This window comes from Calliopsis andreniformis, chromosome 10 (assembly GCF_051401765.1).
Source record: "Calliopsis andreniformis isolate RMS-2024a chromosome 10, iyCalAndr_principal, whole genome shotgun sequence".
Lineage (NCBI taxonomy): Eukaryota > Metazoa > Arthropoda > Insecta > Hymenoptera > Andrenidae > Calliopsis > Calliopsis andreniformis.
Window position 1 is genome coordinate 9,553,248 of NC_135071.1, and position 21,810 is coordinate 9,575,057.

The 21,810-nt window shown below is 32.1% G+C and overlaps 3 protein-coding genes across 7 annotated transcripts; 2 read left to right on the forward strand and 1 right to left on the reverse strand.

Annotated features, from left to right (window-relative positions):
* Nucleotides 1–2,851: 2,851 nt before the first annotated feature.
* Nucleotides 2,852–4,855, forward strand: LOC143184455 (uncharacterized). The gene is made up of 3 exons (XM_076386700.1): nt 2,852–3,317; nt 3,562–4,026; nt 4,100–4,855. Exons 1-3 carry the CDS (start codon nt 3,051–3,053, stop codon nt 4,217–4,219), a joined length of 852 nt encoding a protein of 283 aa, XP_076242815.1. The 5' UTR covers nt 2,852–3,050; the 3' UTR covers nt 4,220–4,855.
* A 1,030-nt stretch (nt 4,856–5,885) lies between these two features.
* Ari-1 (E3 ubiquitin-protein ligase ariadne-1) lies at nt 5,886–11,885 on the reverse strand. 2 transcript variants are annotated; one of them, XM_076387225.1, is made up of 8 exons: nt 11,578–11,885; nt 9,546–9,826; nt 9,231–9,404; nt 9,086–9,151; nt 8,564–8,779; nt 7,929–8,486; nt 7,641–7,867; nt 5,886–7,570 (listed from the first exon to the last, which is right to left on the reverse strand). In XM_076387225.1, the coding sequence occupies exons 2-8, from the start codon at nt 9,750–9,752 to the stop codon at nt 7,489–7,491; spliced, it is 1,530 nt and encodes a 509-aa protein (XP_076243340.1). In that variant the 5' UTR covers nt 9,753–9,826; nt 11,578–11,885; the 3' UTR covers nt 5,886–7,488. The 2 variants fall into 2 exon arrangements, with proteins under 2 accessions (XP_076243340.1, XP_076243338.1); XM_076387223.1 differs by lacking the exon at nt 11,578–11,885 and adding an exon at nt 10,863–11,111.
* Nucleotides 11,886–12,964: 1,079 nt separating this feature from the next.
* Nucleotides 12,965–21,758, forward strand: Aduk (unc-51 like kinase 3 homolog Aduk). 4 transcript variants are annotated; one of them, XM_076387528.1, is made up of 8 exons: nt 12,965–13,129; nt 16,424–16,575; nt 18,507–18,721; nt 18,792–19,018; nt 19,902–20,163; nt 20,224–20,424; nt 20,976–21,160; nt 21,435–21,758. In XM_076387528.1, exons 1-8 carry the CDS (start codon nt 13,043–13,045, stop codon nt 21,543–21,545), a joined length of 1,440 nt encoding a protein of 479 aa, XP_076243643.1. In that variant the 5' UTR covers nt 12,965–13,042; the 3' UTR covers nt 21,546–21,758. The 4 variants fall into 4 exon arrangements, with proteins under 4 accessions (XP_076243643.1, XP_076243647.1, XP_076243644.1 ...); XM_076387532.1 differs by lacking the exon at nt 21,435–21,758 and having other exon boundaries at nt 20,224–20,428; nt 20,976–21,118; XM_076387529.1 differs by lacking the exon at nt 12,965–13,129 and having other exon boundaries at nt 16,465–16,575; nt 18,497–18,721.
* The last annotated feature ends 52 nt before the right edge of the window (nt 21,759–21,810 follow it).

A 21,810-nucleotide genomic window follows, 5' to 3' on the forward strand; every position in this document is an offset into this window, starting at 1 on the left:
AATTGTTCAATTATCTTTATGCGGATAATAGTGATAAGAAGGATCAAAATCCGAGAAGGAAGGTTGACCCTTGACCGATATATCTTTACATGGGCTTCATATGCAACTGATTGTTATTTACTTTTCAGGTGACCCTGTGGAACATATGGAGAGACCTCGCTCGACAGTATGGAGAAGGAAACATGCAGAAACGGATGTAAAACTTGTTTTCCTTGAACTTGTGGTAAGATAAGGTAGTATAAACAAAAATTGTAGAACCCAAATTAAATATTTCAGCAAAATAAATTCGATAAGCGAAATTAAGACTCAAGCTAAAGTTGTTATTAGACCTAAAGATAGGCTTAACTTCTACATTTTCTGTAATTTGCACTAGAAACATATACCAAAGCAAGTAGAGTCTGTGAGTAAAAATTGAATAACCCTAAGGAGACTCTCAAGTTTCTAAAAATGAACTCTAAATTGTGTTATTGAATGGCTTGAACAAGAGGGATCGCTTCGCCACTGTATGGAGTTAAATGGAGCGGACTAAACTAGTTGTAGAACCTAAGTAAATGAATATTTCATTGTCTATGCAACACACAAAATATGTGTCTCGTGTGCATCCATAAAAACTAAAGTTGCCGTTCAAGCTAATGTTGTTATTAGATCTAATAGTTATTGCACCTAAAGATAAACCTAACTTCATCCACATATTCTGTACTTTGATGTAGAAGCAATTATGTTTCTATAAATGAAAATTCTAACCTACACAAAGCTTAAATTCGAATAAAGTTTCTAAAAATAATACTATTGAATGGCTCGAACAAGAGTGGAGGGATTCGCCGCGTGGAGCCAAATGGAGGGGGCAAAACTAGTTTGCCGTGACGTTTAGCTCTCGTTTTCTTCGCCACCTAGTATACGCATCCGGTCGGCTCTGCAACTTTCCTACTTCATTCATCGACGCATTCTGCGGCCTTTGAAGGTTGAACATGCAATAAGGAGGCACGGTCGCGCGGCAGCCTGCACAGCAACCTGTTTCAACATAATAATTCCGTCTTGTAATAGAAATATGCTAACTCCATTCAATGAAAGCGGAAACTAACTTATGGACCTCATAAATGAATACTTGTTTTGAACCGTCTTCTTCTTTCCTTTTTGCCTCAGAGAGATCCTTAAATAACTACCAAATTTTTCTTCACAGCAACTCTATTATTATCGGCGTTAATGGTGACTGATGGCAGCTTAGAAAAGACACTTGCTGGAAATTTTATATTTTGTATTCCGGTTTGAAACAAATATCTTAACAAGTATCAAAACATTTTAAATTCAAAGAACTTAAAAAGCAAACTGATTCATTTTAGCATTCAAGAAAGTACTATAAGTTTAGCAAACTTATTCAAAATAATGAAGAGCATATTCCATCACTACTTAATAAAATTTGCACATGTATTTCTTTGCCAGAAGTTGAACAAAAATTTGATAAGAGAATAAAATATCGTCAGAACCAGAAATCATCGTACAGATTGCCGTGACCCACATACCATAGGACTGCGAATGTGTTAGTTAATGTTTGTACTTCAATTTTATGAAAATCCACAATTCTTACATGACTTGTAGATCCAAATTGACTGCTTAATTTATGATATAGTTAATAAACTAAATTATAAATTACAAAGGATCATAGAAAGGTTCGGAATATGTCTTCGATTCAAAGCGTGTATATAGTTCAGATTGCCGTCCTAAGGATGAATGAAAATCAGCCAGCGATAACGCGTTCGCTGAATGAAGTCCACGCCTCCCCTCCCCAAGATTCCCTGAAACACCACGGGAGAAAAACAAGTCGCGCAGGAAGTCGTAATAATAGGAAGTGTGGCATCAATGAAATGGAAAACCACCGATGACTGGAATTACTATCGTCATCCCCGTCTCTACGTCAGCTTTAGGTCAGTAACCGTGACGAAGCTTTCACCAGCTGAGTCTGCACGACCTCAGTTCTAGCGTTAGCAACTTCTTGCAATCAGCATAAAGGAGAGGAGGATCTTTAGAATCTTGTATAATAATCAAGAGAAAATGGAAATGATATTATAATATTAATTGTATATCGGGATATTCGGATAAGCTTAAAGGTCCTGTTGCGTTGAAGAACTTTTTGGGGATCTTTAGAAGAAATTTTACTTATTTGCATCTATTTAAAAGGACTACAGCTGGAGAGATTCAGAGAATGATCTTTCCTAATTCTTTTTTACGAAAATATAAACATTATTGTATTAATTTAATCATACCTTTCGGTACGGTACAATAATTCATTTTTTAATATAAAAATTTTGATAATATAAAACACTCATTTTTTTCTATGTTGTACTTCACATTCACAGTCCTCTAATTTATAATAGCTTTTACAATACTTTTTCCGTAGTCAAATAAACTAATAGCCTTCATAATCCTATACAGGTTGTCTCCCATGTATGGATAATAGGCAGTCAAAATGTTAAGAAAACTCTCAGGCAAGCTCAGAGCTATAAGAGCAACTTTAAGATCATCTAAAATTCCGTTCATCGTGTTCCCAAGACACAGGTATGCACACGTGCGCGACCCTCCCGAGGGGGAGAAGTCTGACGGCGCCTCTAGAGAGCAACGAAAGGTAAAGGGTGGTGGGGGGGATCCTCACAGATGCGGTATCCGCGTAGAAGGGGAAAAATCGTAGGTGTACAGTAAACTAACACACTATATAACAGCATGAACATCCTGAATGGTGGGGAACCGTGAATGATCCATAGAGCTCTTCATCGTTGTGTTGCAGGAGTGTCTGTGAGGATGGAAGGGGATGTAGTGCTGGAAACGTCAAAGAAGGGGATGCCAGAGTAGGGAGAGCAATGGGGTGGGGTAGGGAGCTCTGGCTCGGAAATGGCCGCGGGAAAGTAGAGAGCGTTACGTCGTCGGCGAGCCAGAGTTTTCCCTTGCGAGCCGGCGCTTTGGGCCCCCGATTCGAACCTTCCTGCGATGCTGTGAAGAAACGATCTGGAGGACTCTGTGTCTGGTCAGTCGGTGCACCTCGTTGTTGGGTATAGAGGATGTCTGGGGCACCACCGAACAATGAGATCCTCCGAGGGGAGGGAAGAGCGAGGGGGGAACTGCATTCCAGAGTGGGCGGTATCCTGGAATGCGATCCCCCCGGTAACAGGAATCTCCCAGCCGACTGTGCCGACGGAAGCGGTGAAACTATAATCTCTGACAACTGTAACGCTGGAGGACCCATCAGGACCATCACTGACGTTGGCCTTTGCCGATATGCCATGGGCACTGCTAATACCGCTATGTCCTTCGTCGAAATTTGTCAGGTAATCTTGACCCACACTTCTGAGCTTAAATAGTCTTTGTAGTTGAATCCTGGGAACTGTGACTGCCACCTAAAATAAGGAGAGTAATGCACTGTTAATCAATAAACCTCCATTATTCCCTTTTCTAGCTCTCCTACATTCTATCTTTCACCACCTAAAGTAAGGAGAGCAAAGTACTGTTAATCAATGAAGCTTCATTACTCCCACTTCTTTCTCTCTTACAGTCTCTCTTCATTGCTTTCAGATTCGCCTGCAACACCTCTTCCCTCAACTAGTCTCCACCTCCCAGCGGTACAGCCTCTGCGATGCTTCCATAGAACTCACAGCAGAATGCCTGGCTAATGATGTGATCCGATATCTCTTAAAAGAAGACATTTATCTCATATCCAGAGACCCAGTCTCCCGTAGTATGAGGCACAATGTGTACCAGATGCTCAACAAACACAGTATCCTCTTCGCCAGTATGGTGAACCGGTTGAACGTTGTGCCTGATACAGCATATGAATCCTTCATGGGAGTTGCAGATGAACTCTTCTTGCATGGTGGGATCACATGGGCCAGGATCGTATGTCTCTATGCCTTTATGGGCAGACTTGCTTTGTGGGCTAGAGACAGAAGAATGCACACCTTGAAGAAGAAACTACCACTATATGTCTCTAGATTTATTGGAGAGAAGATTGCACACTTTATTAAAGGATATGGAGGATGGGTATGCATTGTAGTAATTTTCCTTGTTTTCTGCAGTGTTTATTTCTTATGCTAATGTGCTTGCGATTTCTCAGGATCAGCTGTGTATAGAGTACCCTGTAGCGGAGGAGATCAGTGGAGCCATATGGAGGAGTCTTTTGATGACGGGTGCTACTCTTGGTTTGGTTGCAACAATTTTAACTGTAACTTCCTGATATACCCTTGTCGATGAAGTACAGGATGCGTTTTATATGAAACCTTTCAGCGTACTTATGTTTTATCAGAACGCGATCAAACAGCATTTCCGAGAATTTATACGGCGTTTTTATATTGGCACTGAAAATGGAATCACATGAAACTTCAATCTCACTCTTCCAGTGTGGAGAATATCTTTGTACCAGTGTCATTTCGTTAAGGAATATTCTACTTTTTTTATGTAACTTGAAGGATGCAAGTTTCCTACTATATTTTGCAATAATGCTGGACTAGTTAATTCAGTGAAAAGAAATATTATTTAATGTTAATCTAGATACTTTATCAAAATAATTTTATGTAATACTCAAAATTGATGTTTCCAGATATTTATATCAAATGCGTCTCAAAATTCTGTTGAATTTAGGTAGAAGCAATCTAAATATATTTATTTATAATTTATTCTAGGTAGAAATAAATAATAAATTTCCTTGTCAAAGACCATTGTAATGAATACTTAGAATCTATGAAAAGCGGTTGATGTAACAGTGCTCATTGAATATACAATAATGTCTTCAAGTAGCAGTGACTATTATATGTGGTAGCTTCTATATGTGAAAAATTTTATGCAAGTATTTGGACATAATAAACATTTCTACAAAATATCGGTTGTCTTAGTTGTATCAGTTATTCTATATACCTATAAAAAAAAGAACATTTCTAACATAATATAATAGCATATTTATATGTCATGGATCATATACTTTACAGTATTAATATATGTATGTACATAGATTTTTTCGAGTCTCAAAGCTGAAATTTTGGCAAATGAAAGAACCTAGATTAAATTCAAGTAGCTGATTCTTTAAAATAAATTCAGTTAATCTCATTATATGTCTATACATAATTCTATACTAATTGTACTTAGTATTACTTGATGGTTGTTAAATAGTATCCATGAATCTTCAATTTCATGACATGTAAAAAATTTGAATATATCTGCAAAGTAAAAAATAAATAGGTATAAAATAATTTTCATTCAATTTATACATAATATAATATTTTGTAAAAAATAAAAAAAGAAATAACTTGTATTGCAGTCTTATCACTATTGGAGAAACTATCTTTAATTTTAAAAACACATTTCTTTAAAACACTAATACTCTAGAATTATTAAAAATCTGTCCTTCACGTGTTAATAGTTTTATTTGAATTAGTTATTGAAACATAAATACAGTCTATGTACTACTGAAAATATATCGATTGATGAATTAACATCAAAAAGAAAAAAATTCTAAAGTACATGATTATTTATAAGTGTAATATTATATGATTTGCGTTTTTTACTCTTTCAACAAATAAGATAATAAAGTACCAGCGTGCAGCATAGATTTTTGCAATTAATAAATATGTAAGTATATTAAGATTATATTTTAAAAATATTTTATGTAACTTCTGTATACGTGTTGCCAATGGAATTGATAAATACTAAGAAAACTTTCTCAAGTAATACTGTTTACCTTTAAATATAAAATTTTTTTATACTGCTGAAAAATTCTAATAGTAACTGTTTATGTTCCTCAGATATGTTCAGCAATTTAAAAATCTAAAACCAACTACTCAAATTCATCGTACAAGCTCTTAACAACTATATGATGATTTTTAGGGTGAATAATCATTACACAGATATTACATGAAAATTTTTTTAAGCTTCTCTAAGTATTTTTCTTATGTCTGAATATAAAAAAAGGTAATCCCTGATCATTATTTATAATTTTTATGCATTACATGAATATACAATACAAAACCACGAGCTAGAGAATAATTTCCTGTGAATATATCTAACAGTTCCTCTTATTTCTACTCAAATTTTGTGACTGTACAGAAAACAACTGCATTTTACTTTTTTATTATACTTCCTAACATGGATAATAGTAAGAATCAACAATTTTTTTCCTTTCGATAAACCTTCAAGTGTTTCTACTTTATGTTTGCTAATATTGATATTACAACTATATATATATATATATGTATTATGCATTTATGTGTGAATATATAACTATATAACTGTACAAACGGAACTTCTATTTAGTTCCCCACTTATATAACAATTAGTGATCATCGTGAGCATCGTCAGTATTATGAGAATATCACATCAAAATTTGTTCGAAACTTCTGTCGTGATAAATAAATTAATTTCATATTAAATAAATTCTGTAATAGATAGAATAGATGTATTAGATGTATTAAATATTAGGACTTTCAATTTATAATCACAATGTAGATTAATTAATCTTTTCATTGATAAATTCATTAGACAAAAATGTAATTTGAATAAATTTCTACAAATATTGGACCCTTCATCGTGTAAGATTCAGTTTCTCTTAAAACAATGTTCTAAGATTTTTTATTAATATTTTAAGCACTCTTGTTTCCACATTTGTAGACCTTGAATTCCTTTATTCTGGTATATACAGGAATTAGTAATTGAAAGCGTAGTTATTTTAAATAATGCATGAAGAAGGAGATGAAAAATAAATATATCTTGATGTACAAATTACACACGATACTGACGACATGATCACTCTAATTCAGTTCTCATAAAGGTCGGCAGTTATAGCCTGGACGTATTGCTGTCCAAAGTAGAGCAAAGAATGTTAAAGTGTTTATTTGCACCAATAGTGTTCCTTCTTTCGCAAATCGAATGCACAAGATTGAGAATCAGATTACAGTGTTTTATATTAATTCTTTCATGTACTATTCGAAAAACACTGAAAAATTCTTCCTATAATATTCAATTGATATTTTTTCAGAGAAATTTGTATCATTACGAAAAGATACACTGTATCATTATACTATGGTATTAAAATATATTAAGCAAATAGATCAATTTTCATTCCGCAACACACTGTTCATTTTCTTTCGTATAATAAAGAAAGAATAAAATTCTTTCTGCCTATAAAATTCTTTGAATTCTTGAAAAGATCTTATTTATGAGAAATTAAAATACGCAGCAGTGAATAGCACACAGTAAGCGAAAATTAGCATCAGTAATACAAAAGTATTTTACACTTAGCCTGATGGATAGGATTCAATTTTAATTAATTCAAAATTTATAACGATATTATGTGTTGCCACAGAGATTGTGTTTAAAGTATATCAAACACATAAATCACTTGGTGACATGCTCTATTCTCGTCTCTTGTCAGTTTTCTTAATTTATCACAGTTGGGGCAAAAATGACAAGAAAAACTTGTCTTGAACCCCCCGAAAATAAAGTTGGCGCAATTTTCTATTCCATGTAGTCCCACCAATCCTTTTCATATCCTTCGTGCACGTGTTCCAAAAGTACCTTTCTCCGACTGTCACAGTATCTTCAATCATAAAATATATTTAATGAATGAACAATATTACTTCAGTTTATTTTATAAATCAACAGTTTACCTATATTTATCTTGAACCTTCTGTTTAATATCAGCAAGATTTTCACTCGTAATATCTCTTTCAAGGTATTCTGACAGACGTTCTGTCGTACCTTCCAGATCTTTTTGGTTCTCTTCAAAGATCACAGACTGATTATTTTTTCGTACATAGTAAGCAAAAACGTAAGTGTACATAAGAGTTTGTCTACAGGAGCATAAAATATCTACCGCCTTCTTTAAAAATTGTACCTAGAAATAATATCACAATTTAATTCAGTTCTACTTTGCACATTAGTTTAATTAACTTTACCTCAATCCAAGACATATTGTGTTGTTGCATTTCTTCCATTTTTTCTTTCACACTTGCATAAAGTTTACTCTCGAATTTCAGTGATTGCATGTGATTCATGTATCTATTGCAATAAAATAAGTATCTCTGTAACGCAGATCTCGATTTCTCTTGAGCGTCTCTTGCAGCTTTGGCTTCTTCTTCGTCATAACGATTACAATTGTACCAACTGGAGCCATGCGGTTCCCAAGGTCCGAGACAAACCCAACAGAAGTCAGCTTTGCAATTTTGATTTTTACACACCATGTGATTACACCCACCGTCCTTTTCAATGATAACATTGCACTTAGGACACTCCTTCGTGTTCGCCGCAATCCAGTTTGATGTTTCAGAATCATCGTCGCATTTTTTTATCCACTTACGCAGTAAATGACACTTCACTGGATCGTGCCAATTCTCTCCACAATAGAAACAAAAAATATGTCTACATTTGCAAGTTACCGGTCTTGCTTCTATATACTGTACTTTAATAGCGTTATTACAGTCTGGCGATGGGCACCACCTTAATAGCCTATTACACTATAAAACAATGTTTTAATTAGTATGCTACACGTGTAACCATTCAAATAGATGTTTATGTATTAAGATATATTTACTTCAACAAAACTATTAGTTATCAAATGTTGATACTTCAGTTTGACTTTTGAGTCTTTCACAAGACGCATAACAGTGGCATCGTCAACTAAAATATCACAAGCATGCGCTGCGCATGCAATTGTTTGACCAACTCCTTCTTCCATAATTTTAGTTGTGAGATACTCTCCCCAACAACCGGTACAAAAGCGATGTCCACATTCGAGCCCAGTCATCATCTAATTTTTTACAACATTAAATCATTAAAACTTGCATTTAAATATTATTTACTATCAGATTGCAGATTTTTACGCAGTTACTATGTTCATAAATATACTCCAAAAAATGGAACCTACATTAAAATTTATTTATATTATTATTATACGCATTTCGTAGCTTTTTATATGGTTGAAATGTCTAAAAATGCATAAAAATCTGTAATCTACTCATGACATTTAAATTCTTTAAATTTCAATATTATTTATTATACATGTTAATATATCAACTAACTACTTAATTATTTATATTAATATATGTACACATACTGCAGACGGTTGAATAGTAAAACAAATTCCGCATTCTTCTGTACCATTTGTTGACGTCCTTCTAAACTAAAAATTATATAAAAGCATATCATTTATGTGAGCACCATTAATTTGTGAACTTGAAAGAAAATTCAAGTTTACTTACTAAAGAACTTTGAGAAGATTGATTTCTATTTATTAGTGGACCCTTTGTGAATGGATTAACGACTCGTGCTTCCGCAAATAATTTCTCTTGATCACCATCGTAGAAGCGTTCCATTAACTTCTCTTTATCCCATTTGAAATGATTCAATAGAATACGTGTGGTTGTTGCTGGTATCTGTAATTAAATTAAACGGTTTTTATGTGGTCTATATGGAATACACAATTTATATTTCTTTCTATTCCTTAAAAATATCATAATTATTAAAATTTGGAAGAATTTCTATATTATAAAAGAAAGTACTATAAAAGAACATACTTCTACAACTGTGTTAACTTCTTTTATGGAATCAATCATATGTTGCACTATCTCTTCAGTGGACAAGACTTCAAAGGGATAGTTATCAACATCTGTTGCTCGTTCACTTGGATTTTCAGACTCTATTTCCATTGCAAAGTCCACGTCATCGCCACTAGATTCATTACCAGAATCAACATCATCATATGTCTCTTCTTCGGAATCCATTGTGCCGTCGATTTATTAAGCAACTCAAACACTAATATGTGTATATGTATTTATTTATTTTACTCTACTTGCACCTGTAGATAAAAGAGAGCTCTTAAAAACATAGGATATTGTATTTTATGGTTTTTTATTTCTATTAATTAATATTTTCTCTGTGTACACTTTGCTGTTCATTGAACTGGATAATAACAGAACAGAGTTGAGAAGTCCATCAATATAACACAAGAATAAAATGGCTATTTCTTTGACTTGCCCTAATTCATCCTATATCATACCTACGAATCACTGACAACTACCTTATTTATAAGTTTCTATCTTTATATTATCTCTTAATACTTAATTGACTACCAAAATACATAAACTGGCTTATTTAATTAAATAAAAGGTAAGCTATGGAATTGAAACTATAATAAAATTAATTGAGCCTACATTTCATGGACTTCTCATCTTTGAATATTGAATTTAAACTAAAAATAAACAATGAGAACACTATTAAATACTTTTAACCTCTTAACAGGATAAGACAAAATCCTATCATGTTTGTATTGAAATTGAAAAAATTAAAAGGTTAAATAAATTAAAAGAAACTGAGCATTGTTTTATTTCAATTCTAGCTTTCTCCTTACTCATAATTGTAGTAGATACTGCATTAGAAATAGAAAGTAACATAAATTACAAAATTTACAAAATTCGTGAATTTGTGTACCTAAAATTTGTGAATCATGAAAAATGTAAATTTATATATCTGAATTTTGTAAATTGCAAAAAAAGATGAATCACAAAATTTACAAAGTTTGTAAAAGTGTGTCCAGATTTTGTTTTTATAAATTACAAAATTGACAAATCTTATAAGTCTACATATATAAATTTTGTAAATAACAAAATCTATAAACTTCGTAAACATGTGTACCTAAGTTTAATGAACCACAGAATGCACAAGGTTTGTGATAGTGTATATCTAAATGTTATGAATCTCAACATTGACAAAGTTTATCCACCTTTATCAATTCCCCTATAGTTACAGTAAATGCAATATCATGGGCATAAATGGAGCAAAATTTAGCCAAAGACATCTGTGAAATTTGAGCTGAAATTTGGTGTCAGACGTACCCGCGAAATACTGTTGCAGTTGGAACAAGGTGAAAACAGCTTATGTTTCAGTACATGACGTCATCGTTACTTCCCGGATAAAGAAACTTGTGTTTTTTCTCGGTCACTACTAATACTATTTCATAAAATTGACTACCGTGTCACTACACAAGCCTCTGATCGATCCGAGGAACTCGGAAACTTGCAAAATATTTTTGCGATATTCGGAACAGAAGAGAAAATCATCTGCCAAAACATCCGACTTGTACTCCGACAGCTGATACACCAAATACTACTTCCACGGAAGAAACGATGAATGAGAGGCCGTGTTGCTAGCCTTCTATGTACATATTAACCAATGGCGACTCGTGTTTATCGAACTTATATTTTATACTATTTTCAAGCCTTCCTTAAATTCCTTACAGAATACAATAGCCTTTTATTGCAGAACAATTCATGCAGAAATTGTCTTTTGCAAATTGAAAGAAATATTAGAATAATCACTAGTAGTTCTATGTAATAAAAGTTAACTTTGAGAGAAAAGTGAGAAAATAATTTCTATGAATAAAACATAAAAATGAATGCGAGAAACCTGCAACTAGGTTGCAGGTAGAATTTTGATCTTTAGAAATTCGATTGCACAGTATTCTTGAAGTAACCAAATTCTCAATCAGCCCAAATTTTATTTCCCTACTACTGTCTCTGAAAATGTATCTCGATAGTTAGAATAAATTACCATGAACGAAAATTCTTCCAGCCATCGTGCAGTGGTCCAATTTAGTTAATCGCGTAAAACCATAAATTAGAATGCACTATTCGCCATAAAAGGGACGAGCTTATAGCTCGAACACTGATGTCACGTCCATGGCAAAACGCGTCGTAAGTTTTTCCTCGACGACTTAATTATGCCACTGATTTTTTCACACTTGCTAATAGAAGCTAAGAAAGTCGTTGAATGGGAGTAGACACAAAATTTCAAGAAATACTATCCAAGAGATTGAGAATCTATTAGCGACGCGACGACAAAATGTCTCGTCACCAAGTTTCACTGATTCGAGTCAACTGCTTGAAGTACACTGCCTATGCGCACAGCTGACGCACATGGGCGTCGCCTCTAGGGGGCACAATTTTTACATTATGAATTCGAAATTTTTGCTGGATAACTTGATTAGTTTCAAAATAAAATAGTTTCTTCAATTTATTGCTATGAAAACTTTACTATTTACGAGTTTTTCTGTTTTCTGTAATTCATAAAGTTTGTGATTTACGAATCACAACATTCACAAAGTTTTAGAATACATAAAGATCTACAGTTTTTAAATTCGTGTATATAAATTTCGCGAATCATAAAATCTGCAAATTTGTGTATCTAAATATTGTGAATAACAATGATAACAATTATTTTAAAAAATAATAAAAATAAAAAAAATAAAATGTCATAATAATCTTAATAATTTTGTGGATCACAAAACTGAAAAAGTATGATTTTATTTTGAAATTTAATCCATAAATTATCGTACAAATTTTTTGCAAATTTGAAAGTAAACAAATTTATTCGTATTTTTTAAATAGGGAATATTGATAAGAAAAAACCGTTTTTGGACTCATGTTTATAGTTAATATTATTCACGAATATATAAAAAAATCGTTAACAACAATAAATCTTTTTAAGTTTTCTTAGGACAACAGTTATACTAGTTTTAGGTTTTATGATTATGTTTATAATTTATAATTTTATGGGACACAATGAATCCGATCAGTGATTTACAACATTTAACTCATTAAGGCCTAAAGTTGCGTGAATGCAACTTTTCAGTCATTTTTTAAAGAAAATTTGCGTTATTGAATTCTACTCCATGTTATTGCTATATTGCGTTTACGCAACGTTAGGTCTTAATGGATTAAAAATACACAAAGTTTGTGATTAAATGTATAGAAACAGATTTTGTTAAATTTATTAGTACTACGAATATTAATAAGAAAAGGCCGCATTGAAACTTTATAAAATAAATATTTTAAATTCTATTTACTATTATTTGTGAATACATAATAGGTTTGAAAGTATGAAACAGCTTTGTTCAGATTTGAAGTTAGTACGCCAATGTGTGCATAAGCGAGAAGTGTCGAAGCTGCTTACGTTCTGTCAAGTTAACCCTATAGGGTTTTAATATTCAATGTGAGTTACATATTTATCGGGCAAAATGAGTTTGCCCAGCGTGAGTGATTATTCATTGCTAGAAAAAATCGGGTCAGGGAGTTACGCGACAGTCTATAAAGCCTTCAAAAAGGTACGTACATTTTGAGGTTCGGAACAGTTTTGTGGAAAACATATGACGACAGTGGCGTAACTAGTCTCATAACATTTTACATTTGTGTTCTTTAAATTTAAGACACTGGGCTTCTTTTATAATCAGTATAAAGTTTCATGAATAGATTTCGAAGTACATATTCTAAATTTAGAGAAATTTGTTGCTCCAAATGAAAATGAATTTCTTGCGCTTGGAATATTTAGATGAAAAAAATGATTAATGTAACGTTAATACCATTGCAAGATTAATTTTAGGGTCTATGAAGTATGGTTATGTCTGGTTTTTTTTTATAGGGATTCTAGTGTTTTTTTCTCACTCGATTGTAGACTTGAAATGGAGCACTGCAATGCAGTGATAAGATACTACACGATACCTTCATTTGGCTGCTGTCATATGAATCTTTCAGGAGCTAATGTAATGATTTTTTGCACAATCTTTAATTTTATCACTTAAATACGTAATTAGTGGTCAATTTTTCGAGAACAACGAATTTTAACTGCATTATTATATCTATTGTCCTGAATATTATTCACAAGAATTTGTAATATTAATTAAGGTTGAAATTAATAAATTAAAAACAATTTTGTGTATGTAGAATATCAGTATTCTTATTTGTACTAGTATTTACATATACCTACTGGCATGAAATAAAGTTATGTATGATCTCTTATGCTAAGTAACGTTTAGTGTCTCCTTAAAGTTATTCTGATGAATTGTGAGTTCTTAGACAAGAATTGAATATTGTATTACTATTTTATGTATCATTTATTTAAAGCTGAGTTTTAAAATACAGAATTTATGGCATTATTGATCTTTTTCTGTTTTAGTGAGATTATCAGTTTGACATTTGAGCTCATATAGGCATACATAGATTTGACAATATTTTAGTAAGAATGTTTGGAAATACATGGAAATTGAAAATGTGACCTAACTGCGTAATTACATTTCGCTGAAGCTATTGAATATTTCTAATTTTTCTATTTAGTAATTTAATAGTTTGTGTATAGTAAGTGAAGTTTCTAAGAGATTTCTAAATGAAATAGTATTTAGCAAATTTTTTAGTCGAAAATTGTTAGACAAATAGGAGTGCATAAAATTATTTAAAAAATATTATCCTATTATCATCACTATATCATTACTTAGCAAGTAGTAACACTGGATCTTATTGGTTAACACTTAGGATTGAACCATTTTAACTTTATATGTTTCTGACTAATTCATTTTTATTTTATTGAAATAAAAAATTTTTTGTTTAAAATTATTTAAGAATTTAAATTCAAAGAAATTGAAACTTTTCAGCGGTTCTCAACATTTAATTGTTGACTCCACATAGTAGGATCTCATGTTGCAGCAATTATTTACTATTACATTAACTAACTCATATACATATAATTACATATAATTTAAATATATATATATATATATATATATATATGTATACAGAAATATATGTATACATGTCCTATGCTATCTTCCATTTATGTAATTTATTTTCTATGCATGTGTATATACATATGTATATACAGAGTGGAACAGCTATCTGTAGTATAATTTGGTGGAATGTAATTCTACATAAAAAAATAGGTAAAAAAGAAAAAATATAAGGAAAGTCCGTGAAGTTATATTTAACTCATCAACGAGTGTACTTCTACGACTGCGTTGCAATGCATATGTAGCAAGGTGTATGGTATACTTTTTCAAAATCGATTTCCTCGAAAACAAAGCCGCGGACGAAAAAATGTTATATTACATTTTTGCTTCTTTTTTTTGTATGGAATCATCCCTGCTCGATTATATTATGATTGTCACTCCTCTCTTTATATATATTAAATATGTATACAGTACATGTACATATATATATACTAGTATAGTATATTTATCATATATAAGGTATAAAAGTAAATATCTGATATTATATGTACTTATGTAATACATTAACTCAGCAACCATGGGTCCCATTTCGTTTGGTTTTGTGTACTCTGCAATTATCCCATGGAATCAAGTCTTCAGAACTTTTGTTTTTCGGTTTACATAATACTCGCAATGTCATTCATAGAAAACCAATGACGAATCAAAATAACGGATACAAATAGTTAAATATACCAATATGGTATATTTAAAGTAAAATTTAAATAAATTGTTTCATATAGGGCTTCGATTTCAAGAGAATTCAGTTCGAAAATTCGTTGAGCACTGTTACTCTTACTTGCATTTATAAACAATCTTAGTAAAGATTCGATATAATTTTAAAAAATAATAATAATAAACAGTATGTTTTAGTAATTGATTTATTTGAGTTTATAAAATGCTAAAAATATCGCGTTTGATATCGCAAATAATTATCGAATTTTTGAAACTTGATTTTCTCAAAAATGGAGTCTCATAAGAACTTTTACCATACATTCTACATTTATTTTTGATTTATTTTTATCCGGGGATTCACCTTCTTTTCTATTACACCATGATTTCGATAACACCCTGTATAAATAAATATTAATTACAAAATAATTATATAAGCATTGCATATTATATTGTATACTCATACAAATATTATCTACAGAGTTTTTCTCTTTCAAATGTTACAAGTGTCAACAATTTATCTGAGATTGCCGTATTTTCGTGTTGATGTAAGTTCAAACTGAATAAATATTGCCCTAGAGTGTGCGCACGCAGAAATTTCAACTAATTAATATCTATTCAAATTACCCACAATGCCTCAATGAATTTATTCTATTAAACTCTATGTTCTTAGATTTATCTGCAGTAGAATCTAGTTATCTGATTGCAGAAGTAGAATCTTCTTTCAGGTCCCGTTATCAATATTATTATTGTTATTATTATCAACAATGTTATTATTATATTGTTAATTAATCCTCAATATGTGCTACATAAGCGTTACTAAGTACGACAAATAAACTTATTTATCAAGATTTGATATCACACTTTTTCAAATTTCATTTTGAGTCTTAATATTAATCTATTCTCCACTTTAATTTTTCGAGATCGCAGAGGATCTATTCGTTGAGCATCTCAAAAACGATCTCCACAGCCATATTTCTTTGTTTACTTGAATCTACTGACCTCTGTACCAGGTGATCTCTTTCTTCTCTAAGGGACACCGAAAACTATCGTTTATCAGCTTGTCTCAATGATAGTTCGCAGTCGAGCGACACAACTAGTTTGAAAGGTGGCCAGAAAGAGGGTTGCATCGAAGCTTAGAGGAGCAAGTTATCTCAAGGCGACTAACGCATGCTATTGTTGGTCGTATTGTAGGATGGATGTCGAGAGGTGGTCGCAATCAAGCGCGTAGACAAATCGTCACTCTCCAAATCGGCTGTCGATAATCTCCTCACGGAGATCAATCTTCTGAAAATACTGAAGCACGAGCATATTGTGGAGATGAAAAACTTTTTCTGGGACGAAGGGTTAGTCCAGGCTGAATCTCTATGATTAATAACAATTGAGCCTAAAAAGGACTGTGAATGCCAAGATGGAGGAGGTCTCGGATATTGGAACCTATATACTCTACTTATTTAATCGTGTCAACTGATTTTATAATTATGTGAACTTGTTTCAATAATGGGGAATCTTCTTGTATGACAGTATTATAGGTAATTTATATTATGTAAAATACTAATTAAACTAACATTTTAGGAAAGATTTTTGGACTAACACTATGCATAGAGCTATTTAAGTTCATGGTACTGATTCTAAAACTTACTAATTAAAAATTTAAATACTTAGGCGCCGATTGTTGCAGATATTTACTAAGCTACTTATAAATAAATTGACTTTTTTTTAAAATTTATAGTTAGCATTAGAAGTTTTAATTTAGAGTAATTATATTACTTAATTGGTCACTAATATGTAGTAGGTTGTGCTTTGAGAATCTCCGGACTTGGAATACACAATAACTCCCAAATTTGATATTACACTCAATGTATATACTTTTTGTAAAAATAGTGCTATCATTTACAAAGGACAAATAATTATCGTTACATATTCTTCGTCGTGAAGAATATGTTATTAAATCAGCATAATTGCACTGAAAATAAACTGATACTTAGATGATTTCCGAATCAATAATACGGATAGATCAAATTGTTTAAAAACTTGCAGAGGATAATTTTCAAAAAAGAACCTTCACAAATTTGAATTAGTGACTTGAACCAGTATTGGCATTACAGTTCTTTTTTATCGATACCTTATAACCATTATAAAAGTTTTTTTATACAGTTTTTTCTCGTTATAAACTCGACGCTATTACTTCTAAAAAGAAAAAGTGTGTTACTAATCTTTACACCAGCCTTAACTAAATTCTATTTTCTCATAAGATTGTTCTATTCATCAAGTTGCGAGATTATAACGAGCAAAAGTTATAGATTGTTAAAAACTAATCGGGGATCATGTTACTTGATTAAAAAAGTCACTGTATGCTATATTTTTTACATACATATAAAGTCCTGTTTTAAATAAAAACAGTTTAGAACCTAGTTCGCGATGTATAAACACGCTAGTGACGAATCTGAAACTCATAACGAATTTGATACTGTACACAGGAACCGATATTAATCCTTAAATGTATAATATTAGATTATCCCATAAATGATAGTCTTCTTTTTTCACATTTTAATTATTTTGAGTAAAAATTTGTTTAAGAGGTGAACAAGTATCCAGAAATTGAGAAATTGTCATAAAAAGTAATACTCTATGTATCAGTAATTAAACATAACTGTAAATATTAATTTTCTTAAAAACAATATAATTTTCAGTGACATTATTTATGGCATGACCTAATATTTTCAAATCTTAATAAATAGTATACCTATATCCATCTTTCGATCTTTATCATACTTACATATAACACTGTACCTGAGCGTCATACTAACTCAAGTCTATTTATCTCAAATTTAAGTTTTTTACGGGATCTTACTGCTTTCTCTTCATTGTATTAGAATAACAGGGATATAATTAAGTTACGTTAAAAGTGAAGGAAAAATAGTATGAACTATTACAAATACTATGTTAAGAAACTAGTAATCGCATTTGTTTCTTTCTCTTTTGAGAAATAACAAAAAAGAACTGGAGTCATGTTGACTCTCAGGTTCAGAATTTTTTGTTATGTTGTATAAAAGGGATTTCAATTTTATTAAATAAATAAACATAATAAAAATAAATTGCTCCATGTAATCGAATTCTGGGACAACAAGTTAATTAGCTTCTTTCCACTTAAGTGATCAAGTTGTCCATAATACCGAGGATACCCTCTCGTATCGAATCCTTCAAAACCTGAAACATGATCCTCCGATTAATTTAAACAATATTTAAAAAGTCTCTACCACCTAGCGTAATGCAGGCACATATACATCGTGATGGAGTATTGCGACGGTGGCGATTTATCGAGTTTCATAAAGAAGAGGCACTCTCTACCAGAGTTCATCTGTCGTCGATTTTTGCAACAGTTAGCGTTAGCATTAAAATATCTACGCAACCACAACGTCGTCCATATGGACCTGAAACCCCAGAATCTGTTGCTGATGAAAAAGCCTCAGTTGACTTTAAAAGTCGGAGGTTCGTCGCCTAGGGAAATTCAAACTTAAGGGAGGCTCCCTACTGGATTTGACAACTATTCTTATTTCAGATTTCGGTTTCGCGCAGTATCTCTCTAATTCGGAGCAAAAATTTACCATTCGGGGTTCCCCATTATACATGGCGCCTGAGATTCTGCTGAAACGTAAGTATGACGCCCGCGTCGATCTCTGGAGCGTCGGGGTGATCATGTACGAGTGTCTCTTCGGCAAAGCTCCCTATTCCAGCAGCAGTTTCCAGGAACTCGCGGAAAAAATCAAGGATTCACGACCTATTGAGGTGATTACGATTGTTAAGACCATTGGTTTATGTCCCGTATATGGGTCAGGAAAATTTGAAGGATGTTTCTTCATAAATAATTTATACTATTATAACATCCTATAACAACTTTGCAATCCTATGTCATGAAATTCTCAAACACGCCTGACCTAAAAATTTCCTGCGGGAAGCATGTGATGTCGTGAAGAATTAGAATACTATTAAGTCATCCCATAAATAAGGTTACTGCAAATTATATTGTTTTTAAAAAACTTAATAGTTGTATTTCACTATTGGTGCATTGAGTACTCTTTCTTCACAATTTTTCACCTTTTCATCTTTCCGCTTTTTAAACTCTTCTTAAGTTTTTACTCTCTCGAGCCAAAGCGTACAATAGAAAACGATATTATTTATGGACTGACACTGATAAATATCCTAATTTCCTCTCGCTGTAGGTTTGTTGATTATGAGTTACGAGCTTAGAGCTAGAGGACACACTATACCCCCAAACAGGCATGTTCATGCAAGCGATTTGAAAGCTGAACGGAAAATAGCTCTCAAAAAACTAGGAAATTGCATTAAGTTACATTTATACATATAATAAAGTTGCGTTTGTACCACTTGTTATGAGAGAAAGAAAAATCTATCTCAAGTGCTGTTCTAAACTAAATACCTCTGTTCTGATCTATGTAAAGATCAGAAAGATAAAGTTAGAAGCCGTTAAATGTTGGTTTCTTTTTACCTAGATAGTATTATTAACAAAATTTTACATTTTACCTCACTGTAACATAATTTATAAAATAAGTGATCTTGAATCCTTTGTACTTCATCTTTATTAACTTGCATCCGAAAAGATGAAGGGGCGAGAAACCAATTAAATTTATTTTGGTATCGCAAATAACAGTTACCAAAGGGATCTCACGTGTCTCAAGGATGCAAGGATCTGCTGATGTCTTTACTAAAGCCCGATCCCAACTTGAGGATATCTTTCGATGATTTCTTCGCTCATGATTTCCTAGACCTAGCTCACGCGCCAAGCAAGGAAAATTATGAGAAGGCAGTTGGGTTGTTGCAAGAGGCTGTGAAAATGGATGCAGAGAAAAATTCCAAGGAGGCGTTTCATTTTTATTGCGAGGCTCTTAGATACTTTATTCCTATTCTTACAAGTAAGAAGTAACAACCTTGAGGTGATTGTACAGAGACATTGATGAATAATTTTACAATAGGTGAGAGTGACCCGAAACGAAAAGAGATTTTAAGAGCTCATGTAAACGATTATATTAAAAGAGCAGAGGTATTGAAGGCGTCATGTATAGATAATAGTGATAAGAAAGATAAAGCTTTAAAAGTAGAGGATAAAGGAAACTCTTCGGCGGCCCACAGGATACCATCCTTGAACGAGCGGTTGCCCATGCATTATGAATTACGTTCGTAATTAATTTTCTTACAATATTATCTCTTCATTGCGGTTTAGGGTTTTTTTACTTTTAAATGATTACAAAATAAAATATTTTCAGTAAGTTTGAAGAAATTTGAAGAATTGATAAAGTTATCAAAGTTTGAGTAATCTTTAAAAATTCTTCTTGTGTTTCTATTTCTATGTGAACCAATTTTTCTGATAATTTTGAATTATTATAATTTGTACGCAACTTTTCAGTTCTCGTATTCTAAAAAATAATAGATACCTAATTTTTTCTGTTATAGGTATTCCTTTAAAATCTAAAACTATGAGATATTCTTCCTTACTTTATAAAATAACATTCTTCTTTTCCTGTAAAATTAATTATCTAAATTGTATCTCATTATTCCTCGTTACTAAGAAAAAAAACTTAATTAGGTTTAGTTTTAATTTCATTATTTCAATCCACAAATATTGTATTATGATAAAAGGATTGTGAAATAAAATTGTAGCTGCTTTTGAATAAGAAAACACCCGAAAACGGTATATATAATTATGTGTTACATCGTCTATTGATAGGGACTCTTAGCAAAAGCACAACTAATATGGCGGACGCGTTGGAAATTGGAGAAATTGCGGAGCTGTATTTCGCTGAAGGGAATTACGCCCTGGCGTTAGAAAAATTTCAATCTTGTTTGGGAGTACTCGTACCTTTATTGGGGAAAGAACCTCCTGGACGGAGGAGGGATTTGTTATATAAACAGGTAAATAATTTAATTAATTCCGTGAAAGTTCAAACTCAAACTCCTCTAATATTTATTTTATACTAAGATATAGCTAGAGAAAATTTGGAACTGAAAATTGTAATTTTTTAAATAAATTATAACGAGGTAAATATAATAGCGTGTATAAGTTACAAGCAGGTAATCTTATGTTAATAATGAAGGATATAAAAAATTAGATACTTATATAATTAAACAGATAACTATAATTAACTTGTGGAAAGTACTTTGTATGCAAATGAATGTTAATTGGCAGGTTCAACTTTGGATGAAGGCAGCGGAAAGCACCAAGGGCCTCGTTGCCACCAAAGACATCGAGGAATCTGTGCAACGTTCCGATTCGTTCGACCAATGCACGATCCAATAATTTTGCGTATTACATTCAACACAGATACTTTCACCACACGTTTGAATTTTGCGAATCGAACGCAACTATGTGTTACAACGCTATATCACATCACGTTGATGTATGTACATAAAACGTTTACATTAATTTATGGAAAAATATACAACTCTTTACGGAAGCTTTTGATACAAGTATCATTTAATAAATCATACCGTGCCTTGGTTTATTATTCTATTTGTTATTCTTCCTTTTGAAACATTATAAATATAGTAAGCAGTTACTATTA